Consider the following 10365-nt stretch of genomic DNA (forward strand, 5'->3'; position numbering starts at 1 on the left):
AAGATTCCAAATTTTCCTTCAGTATGCATGATGCTCTCACGTGTTCTTATGTGATAAAACTATGGAGGATGGAAGTATAACTTTTCTTTTCCTTCAGCTTTAGTGTTTATTGCCATCTTTAAGTGCAACGCATTTACCTGTATTATGCTAGCATCTTAGTGCCCAGTTTATGGACTAGGAAATCACTGGGTTTGACAGTATACAAAAATGAGGCAAAATAGTCTCTCGGGTCATTAAGACTTGCTTTTCTGTTGGTGATTTTAAGTTAATGGTAGTGGAGGCTATTTTCTTATGCATTTTGCCACAGACTGCTTGAGTGTGTGCAAGAAAACTCCTGGCCCATTCCACAGATCTAAGTTAAAGGGATGTTCTCTCTTTTTTTTTCTCTCGTGTCTAATGGTTTCTTTCTCTAATTCAGCCTCTTCTGGTTTTGGTGTTTTTTAATCTTCCATTGTAGTGTTACAGTAAGGAGATGATTTTTCAGATTTAGAACAGCAGTGTTACCCTTCTTGCTCAACAGTAACTTGTGCTTGAAGTAACTTGAAGAATTTAGGCTCTCTGAAAGTTTAGATCAATCTTTTAACTTCCAGTGAAAAGTGTTTCAGTGAGACACGAAAAAAGATTTGCTATTACTCCTATAGGACTTCCTGTTTTGACTTGCAATTTTTAAAACTTTCGTCCTCTCTATTTGTAATGTGACCTACCACAATTCATAATTACATACATTTTTGAAGTATTCCTCCAATATATATATGTATCAATATTTTTATCCTTATAGCCTGAACTAAATTATTTAAATCTTGAACAATATGGTTGAAAAAGTCTCAGTTACTTTCTGTTTATCTTATCTATTTTGTGGGAGGAGAAAAGGGGAGGGATTGGTGAACAACAGTGTTCTTTCAGTGGTGTGGTGTTACCTTTTTTAGTGTTGGTTCTTTACTGTAGAACGGTAATTCTTATTTTTCTGTCTGATGTTTGAACCTTGATTGAGTTTGATTGTAATTTTCAAGCAGGAAGCGTTAGACCTGAGATAGTATTCTGAAATATAAATAAAAAGAACAACAGTTAAACTTGAGAGGGATATTGTCAGGACAAAAGATTATTTTTTTTCAATCCCTACTTTGAACTAGCTATTTTGTGGGCATGAACAGAAGGCCGTTAGCTTCACACTGCTTCTCAGACATTCTTAGATGTGCATTAAAGCTTTGGTTTTGTGAAGCCTCTTCCATGAAAGTATTACCAGAGATCCTACCGCAAAACAAAAATTGTTTATTTTCTAGCAATACTTATTCTCCCCCACAAAGAAAATGCAAGTAATTTTCATCTTTGTACTCCTCTTATAAAGTAAGATGAGGTTATTTTATCTCTGTAAATTACTTTATAGCTGAGCTGAGACACACATAAAATTAAAAAGAGTGAAGGAGGGAGAAAATAAATCTGATTAAAGGAAAAGCCTAGGTGAGAGAAACAAAGCTGGAAGAGGACAGGATGAAAATACGTTAAGGGAAGAACTGCCTGATCTTGTTGTCCGTTTTTAAAAGCTAAACTGATTCCTGTCTTCCCAGTGTTCCTCGTCCAGGATATATGTTCAGAATATCAGCATCTTGACCTCATTTGTAGTTCAAATTTTCTGCACTTCTGACTTCAGGTTTCCGCTAAGTCAAGTGGAGAACCAGAGATTGATTAATGCTGCCTGGTGAAATACTTGGTTTAAATGATGTGCCTGCCATCATTCAGAAGTTCGGGTAGCAGAGGACAAGAGGATCCTGTTCTCCAGGGCAAGATTTGTTCATTTTGTGTCTCTGAGATTAAGAACCGAATCTCATTTATTGCAGACAAATACTTTTTATAAAACCCTAATTAATTTCAAAAGCATAGTCATCCTATGAGACAGACATTCTAGAATAGAATGTGATCTAAAGCAACAATTTCTTTGAGCAGTTGGCCAGTCAGTTAAATAGTTGGGTGTTTATTTCTGAACTTTGGAGTGCCTGACCTTGCAACTTCTAATATTTTCCAAAATTGTTTCAGAAAGGAAACAGAAATAAATTCTACTACAGTAACTGTATTCTTATGTGCACAGGCCCTCAGAAAAGTTTCAACTTCTATAATTTGATTCAAGATGTACCGGGGTAGCTGTAATTGGGGGTAGTAGTGGGTTAATTGCTAATATATTTTAAATGCTATCAATTGCTATGATAAAAGAAAACTGCTGAGACTTGAAAATCCTGTGTTCAACTTCTAATATGTGGTGTGCCATCTAACACATTTTTAAAAACCTTTATACCGTTTTCCTTTCCAGCCTGCCTCTGTTCCAGTCTCATAGCTTTTTTGTTTTGTTTTGTTCCCATGAAGTCCTCATCTGAGCCTAGCCACGCTTGTCCTCCTTTTCTAAGTTATCCAGGTGCTTAATGTTAGGTCATGTGAGAGGGCAAAAGCAGCTTTCTTGCTGTGCTCTATTCCACAATCATATTACCTTCTGGCAGAAGTAATTGGTACTCAGTGTTTTGCAGTCCCAATGTGGCAAATGTTTTTCTTCTGTGAAACATTGCATACCCTGTACAGTTAGCCAGCAAAAGCTTAAAGGTCATGGAAAATGCTCAGTGCAGGTACAGTCAGTGATGAAGATAGCTGCTAACTATTAACTGCTAACTATTAATAAACCACAAGTGAATTCTTATGGCTTGTATTTTTTTCAGAGTTTTGTATATTAGTGAATTTTGGGGTCAGGTTTCATATAGTTAGCAAAAACCCAAAATCCTATGCAAGTATCAAGCCCTTGAGTATGGAGGTGGGAGAGCCTGCCAACAAAGTGAAATATCCAAGCAGTGGCTGGAGCTTATGTTCCAGAAATCCTTGTGACTTTCCTTTTTCGTCCTACTCTTTCCTGTGTTCCTAATAGCATTCTCATAAATGGCCCTTCTGCAATTATTAACAATTAATTAATTAATGCTAAGCAATGTTATGCCCAGCGTAGAAAACTTTTGCAAGAGGAGTTTCAAAACAAAAGGTCTAATCTTACATTGCAATATATAATACCACTCTATGATAAGCCTAGCTAGTAGGATCACCTGCAGTTTCAAGGCACTTTACAGGTGCGCTTTACAAAGGCACTTTATAAGTTAAAAGGCACTTTCTAAGTTAGGTTTCCAACACAATGTTAGCAAAATTGTGTCATTATTCAAACACTAATTATTGCTGTTTTGGGGGGGGAAAAAGTCAAATTGCAAGTATATTCTTTAATGAATTTTATAGTGTGGGTATGGCAAATAAAACATTATATTCTGCATTCCTGGTTCATCTGCACCTACTAGTACACTTGGGGGAATTCGAAGTTTGACTTAAGACCTCTTAAATCATGACGTGCAGCACTTGAAATGTCCTTTAAGATCTAAGCAAGTAGGAAGGAAAATTATATTAATAAAGTGTTAAACAGTTAAAATAGGAGAAGGTCAGGGAATGTCAGAGTTCCACTGTGGATGTGGCTAAGCTTTTAAAGATAGCTGTTCATTACTTTATGATTAAATATATTTTCATTACTGTGTCCTTTATGAAGATGACCCACTGCAGATTCAGTGTATGAGAATTCCATCCTTTTGTCTTCTCTAGCAAGATACTAATTTGGACCTTGTAAAGCGTCTCAGTAGCTGCAGGTGTTGGGGTGCCGTTCTCCATATATAAAAGAAATGGAATGTGCAATGCTAAGTGTAATCACACCAGTTTTGAACTGTTATGGCTCATTAGTTTATAGTCTTTACAGGTGAAAAAGAACTAATGTTAAGTTGTTCCTTATGACCCGAATAGTTGAAATCCTAAATATTGCATGCAGATCACAATGTTAGAGGTGAACATAAAGCTGAGATCACATGATATTCTTGGTCCCATTTTTTTTAACAGCACACCTGTACAGTCCTACTCAAGAGCAGGGTGTGATATTACATGGGATGGTGGGGGTGGGAGGAGGCCTTCATGTGAAGTTTTCAAGTGTGAATCAGAGTTAGCCGCTTAAATTGAATGGCGCCCTGCTATCCCTTTTGCCCAGGTGGCTCTGTAGAGCCCAAAGAGCAAGATGCACTGTGCCTCTGCGGATGGGTAACTTAAGCTTCTGCTGCCCTGAAATTCCTTGTATGTGTTATAGTTAATCTTCTGATGTCTCCAAATGATTATTAAAGCTGTTAGCAGTGGTTTTTTTACATAGAAAGAAGTATACTGGTCATAGAAATGAGACTAGCATTGCAGGGCATTTTACAGTCCACGTGCTATTGGTCTCTGTGTGCAAGTTGGTAGGTAACAGATCAGCACAGTACCAAGACGTGTTCCTTGAAGCATACCCACAAACAAGTTTGTTGTATTTTAAATATGTGGCTAGCAGAATGCATGGGTTCAGAGATTAGTTTTTGGAGATGTGGAGGTGGTTTTGGCATTCCTGTAGCTTGGAAGAATATGATAATTTGCTGTAGTCTTGTGCTGAATAGAGGTTCAGCAGCCCTAAGAGGAAATGATGGAGTAATGAATCTTTCAGACTATTTTGAAGACAAAAATGCTGCTTTGAATTTTTAATTCTCATAAGTTCATGTTTGCTATGGATACTGTGTTGCCGTTCAAGAGCTGCAAATTAAGTAGGTTAAAATGCGAGTATTTTGTTACCAAACTCTTGAGCTGGGTGGGGGCCTTTGTGTTATATTGTTTATACTTATGAGGTTGGGAATTGATTAAATGCAGTGGTTTTCCCTGCATTCCTTTTTCAAAATGGCATTCCTTTAGGGTGGAGCAACTGGAAAACAAAATGCCTGTGGGTGCTCTCAGCTGCATAAAAATAGTATGAATATGTTTATGCTTGCCTCAATGTGCTAATATGATTGAAAATAGTCAAAGGATTCAGACTTGCTTAGAGCGCACAGACAAGCAAGCTAAAAGCCAGGTATACCTAGATTCTCCTGTCATATGGGAAAAGCCTACAAGGCTCAGATCTTAAGTCCTTTATTCCACCTTTGGTGGTAAGCAACAGTACTTAGGGCAGCATAGAATAGCATAACAGGTAAGATGTCTTAATGGATAGATGCTTACCATAGTAATATTCTTATTGCACAGAAAGGAAAAGTCATTTTTGTATTTTTCCCCAAGGAACTGTTTTTGGGCATATAGCGAGGATACTAGTTTCCTTCTGTAGCCACTATTTGCCTTATCCTGCAGTCCACCAACCCAGTCTTAAATTCTAGGTCTTTTTCCAAGACTGCATTGCATACCTCATACAGACTTCTGTCCTTGAGCTGATGGTGAAACCCAGTTTCAGAATTTACTGCCTAATTTAATAGCTGAGTTATGTGGAACAAGACTACTTCTGAGTTCCTGATAGTATTTCTTATTAGTCAAGGTATCTAGAGCTCTCATTTTATGACAAAATATTCAGAAAAACTTATCCTCGTAAGAGTTTGGAAAATCTAAATAGGAGAGTTCAAACTTAATTCCGAAACACAGGTCAGTCTATTGAAAGGGTGTGATTCTCCCTCCACTACCACCACTGTTTCTGTTCAGTACTCTTAGACATCCTGCAAAGAAACCATACCTGTCTGTAACAAAATGAGGATAGAATTAATGGTGAAACCCTCTGTGAAATGTCATAGCTATGAATGAGGATTAGAATTAGCAGGGAGAGTCATCTGAAATGCACCAGGAATGTAAAGAAACTTAAATCTTATTTGGACATATGCATGTCCTTCCACCTCTATGTTCTCCTTCCTCCACCTAAACGTTTGTTCTCTAGCCTCTGCTGACTTTGCTGATAGTAGTGATTATCACATTTCACCTACAAGTGACCAGTGAGGGGCCTTAATTATTCTATGTTTTCTTGAATTACTTGATGAATGTTTACAGCCACTTTCACTTGTGCTTGGTCTTGAAGCATTCTTTTAATTGCAACAATTTATTTGGAGAAAGTGTGTTGAATTTTATTTTTCTTCAGATTTTGGCTTGGCTTTTTTGTTGTTTGTATTTTTCCCATTTGGAGCTTGAGTGACAATGAAATTTTACATGAATGTTTGTTGTTCTTGAAAATTGTGTCTTATAAATCTTGCATTTGTGTCTTTGTTAAAAATTGAAATGTCAGAAGTAGTGAGGCATGGTTTGGATAATTTGAAGTAGAATTACAATATAAAGCACATCCTTTTGAAATCTAACTTTTGGGAGTAACAAAGGAAACTTGCCATGTCTTATGAAGATATTTTCTGATCTTCTGTAAGCTACCTGGTTTGTATAAAAGAACATATTTTAAAACAAACATAGCAATTTATTTTCAGTTGCCAGTGTGTTTGAGCTAAGTTTAAGATTATAGTTTCAGTTTTGTCTTACTTTTGACTTTAAATCCAGATATTTTAATACTACGTCTATGAGTACTGTCAGTAAAAATGACCAGCTTTGTGGTATAATGCAGTATAATTCTCAATCACATGATACTGTCAGTTTTCATTTAAAATCAACTTTTTCAAAACTTATTTCTAAATGAACTTAATCAGATTAACTTAATTTAGTCACATCTGTTCATGATTGTTTCCCCTTTTACTAGCCATACAAATCATGAAATTAAGCTAATTATATACCATTATCAGCTGCAAAGAACTAGTTTCACAGTTTTATACCTTTTAATTCCCTGCAGGAGATTAAGGCTTGTTTTTTGTTAATATGTAAAGTGCAGTAACTTAAATGGATTTCCCTGCAGTTATTGCCAAAGGATTAACTAGTTTATTATTGTTTTTCACTATTGAAATTAAATTGGTTTTAAAACATTACATTTTATGTGGTTTCATTGATAGCAATGCTTGTCACGCTGTTGAGAAACATTTTTCCAAATAGAACTGCGATATACGAGTAATTGTTACACAGCTATAAAGCAAAAGAAATAATTGTCCTGTCAGAGTGTTTATTGATAGTAACATTAGATTTTTATCTTCTCTGCTCCTCCCTCTCTTTTGGGGGTTTGGGGGATACTGCCCTCATGCAGGTGATGATGAGCAGAGTGATTGGTTTCATGAAAATGAACCTGGTGGAGCATGTGGAATTACGGGGGTCATTCCATGGTGGGAACAAGAAGACTCTACAGAACTGGAGAGAGAATTGCCTGATCAAGTCTTTGAAAGTATCTTAACTGGTACTTTCCCTCTTATGTCCCATTCAGGGAGGAGAGGTAAGTAACAATCAAGCAAATGCAAACTGTGGAATCGCTTGGGTACAGTAGAAAGATCTCTGTGGATTATATAAAATGTTGACAAGATCTTGGAGTTGCCAGTTTGTTTCCTTGAGCTATTTCATTTTTTAAGATATTGTTAGAGAGAAATAATTAAAAGTCAGTTATTATAAAAGTCAGAAAGTATAAAACTTGGCTCATTTTGATAGCCTACTCTTTTATTTGTTGTCTCAAGGTTTGCATTGAGAATTATTAAGCGTTACTTAAAGGAAGTCTTTATATTCCATTTTGTTCATAGCTTCTGTGATAATGTTTAGATTTCTGTAGTTCATTAATTCAGAGGCTGGGAAGACCAGTGTGAACATCTGCTTTGCTTTCTTTATGGTCAGGCTGTACTGTCTGTGGAGAAGAGGGAAGGGTTCCTTTAGAGTGAGGATTGAGGTTATAATTTAGAAAATTCCTTTTTTCTTAAATAATTTAGACAACTGTGGATCCAGTGTATCCAGTTGTAAGTTGTACTAGTACAGCTAGGAACCCACTCTTGAGATCAAAGTTGTCAGACATCAGCTTGCTGCCAAAAATACTTGTTCTAGCTTCCCTCTGCCACAAGGATCTCCTTTCACATTCAAATACACATCTTTTATGTGAGCAGTGGTCAAATCACTTTTAAACTACTCTGCACACTGGATGCATTGAATTCTTTTGAGGCTTATTCTCCAGATGCTTGGAATTGTTTCTGAGGACTTGGTCTGTGCATATTCACCAGATTGTAACATTTTCTACTACTAATGAAGTTGTAAGCGATGCAAAAATTACTTTGCTACTGTAGTTCAGTATGCTCTGCTTATGCAGCCAACTGCATAGAACTAGGATGGCAGTAAGAATATCTGCAGTAATGTTCATTTTCATGACAACTTAGCCTTTCTCTCACTTTTCCCCTTCTGTGCTCTTTGTTTCTACCAGTACAATGTTTGACAATAGTAAGATGTTTTTGTTTAACTGAAGTCAGATTAATGGATTGGTATGTTATGGTGAATTTTGTTGGTTATATGGCATAGGAAATATTCTTAAATCAATTCGAACTCCTCTTTTGTAGGTTTCCAGGGTAGATTTAGTCATCTTCATGGAATGCCAGCAAGAAACATAAAAAAGGCTTCAGGGAACCAGAATGCATTGGTAGGTGCTTTTATTATTGCAACCTAATGTGCACTGTTCTTAGAAGTTTGGGGTTTTTTTAAAAAAAACACATTTCTCTCATGCTTGTTTCCTAATGTTGTCGATGGGTAATGGAATGGTAAGACTGCAGTGCCACTGTTGCCTGATATTGTTTGTTTGCTTTTTTTAATAGTTAGACTCTTCCCACTGCAATTCTATTGTAACAGGCTATTTGTGTGTACTTGAATGGCAGAAACAGTCTGAGACTCTTTCTCAGTACTGATTTTTGAACTGAGTGAAGGAAAAGGTTGGGGGGGCATTATTTAACTTTTTCAGCATGTATCTTGTGTATATGAAAACATGTTTCTCTCCTCTTACAATGAAAATCAAACGAGTTATTTAAAGTTTTTCTGATACTGAAAGCATTCTAGGATGGATTATGGTACAATTCTGATTTTGGGTGGTGTTTTTTTTTTACTCTCCCAAAAGTCTGCTTTGAAAAAATGTCTCCTTTATTCTGTTTTGCTTGGTTGAATTCTGTGCGGTCAGGGGAAAAAGTGTATACAAAAAATGAAAAACAAGTTAGTGATGCACCTGTCATCGACATCATGCATTCCTTTGCACTCAGTCTGTTCCAACAGCATATGAGATGTTTGAATCGTTTTTGTGCCTTCAGCTCTAGGAGTAACATTTATAAGTGAAGAAAAAAGATCCAACTGTACTTTCATTTTTGTACAATCTAATAATTGGATTTCCACATAGCTTTTTCCTAAAATAAGACTCTAATGAGTTTTTAAGAATTTGTTCTTTGGAGGAGAGCATGAAGAGAAAGACTTGACTTTTTAAGCTAAAATGTATTCACTGTAGTGCAGTCTATTCCTTTCTTATCAGAATAGTGTTTGGAAGAGGAGGAGGATGTGGAAGACACCTTAGCAGTGTGTAATAAACATATCCCAGCATGATAAATACTGCAACATCTATGTTGTTTATTATTTGAGAACATTAAATTAGGCAAACAAAAATTTGAAAAAAACAAAAAAGGTGCTTCTGAGAAAAGTAAGAGCTGTTATATGTGGAGAGAATAGAAAGGAACTGTTAGAAATTTAACTTGTTTTGAAGAGGGAAGGTTTTTATAATTGAAGTCCCTGCCCAATAATTGCCATTTGGAGCTGAATAAGACGCTTTAAAACCTTGGCCTGTGATCTCTGCTGTTAGTGGTCATGAATTAGATGAATGCTATCTAGTTCTCGGTTTCCTATCTACCTATTTTTATTTTTGGTTCAGTGCTTGCTTGAGCATATCTGGGATTTGTAGCCCATTTTCTAGGCTTATTGCAATTTCACTCTGGTATTTTATAGGAGCTATTATAACTGATAGGTTAGCTTCATGGTATTGATGATACATGGCTTAACTACCCTAAAAACTGCCTTTTCCTCTAAATTGTAAAAAGGTGATTAAATTTCAATTGATGAAGATATATTGTGAATGCGTACATATAATAAAAAATCCTAATGTTTATTTTCTGCTACGCTTTCTGGATTGTCCTTAGGAGCCCATTTTGTCTTCCAGTCATGATATCTCATAGTAGTTCCCTTTATAACAAAAATGCAAGCCAATCTTCTAAAGAGTGATAATTCAGTTACCTCCAGTTATTAAATATATCATTTACATAGTGTTGTGAAACAAGGTTGAATTGATCATACCTTCTCAGCCACTGTGTTTGGCCAGGAGTGCATATATAGAATGGATGTGCAGTTGGCTCTTCACATGCAGTTTCCTGACCTTCTTAATGACTATTTATGTTTGTGGGCACTTCTGCTGCATCTGTCTTTGCAAATGTAGCTACATAACCCAGAGCTCATGTGCTTCTTTTTGTCAGTGATTGCTTCTTGAAGAAAATCTTTTCTAGATACTCCAATTCAATGACAAAAAAAGTCATTTAATACCTGTGACATCTGATAACACAGAACAAGAAGTAATTACTGCTATTAGGTGGTAACGGTGAAGAAGAGCAAGAATGCTTTTAGAAA

The 10365-nt window shown here is 36.2% G+C and overlaps 1 protein-coding gene across 4 annotated transcripts in view; it reads left to right on the top strand.

The window, feature by feature from the left end:
- Positions 1-10365, top strand: part of GPATCH2 (G-patch domain containing 2) — a 126768-nt gene that overhangs the window by 15284 nt on the left and 101119 nt on the right. For all 4 annotated transcript variants that reach the window (XM_075088857.1, XM_075088856.1, XM_075088854.1 and 1 more), the window contains 2 exons: positions 6998-7180; positions 8277-8356. In XM_075088857.1, coding sequence (XP_074944958.1) covers positions 6998-7180; positions 8277-8356 — 263 coding nt within the window. The remainder of the gene's footprint in view (positions 1-6997; positions 7181-8276; positions 8357-10365) is intronic.

Source organism: Phalacrocorax aristotelis, chromosome 3 (assembly GCF_949628215.1).
Source record: "Phalacrocorax aristotelis chromosome 3, bGulAri2.1, whole genome shotgun sequence".
NCBI lineage: Eukaryota > Metazoa > Chordata > Aves > Suliformes > Phalacrocoracidae > Phalacrocorax > Phalacrocorax aristotelis.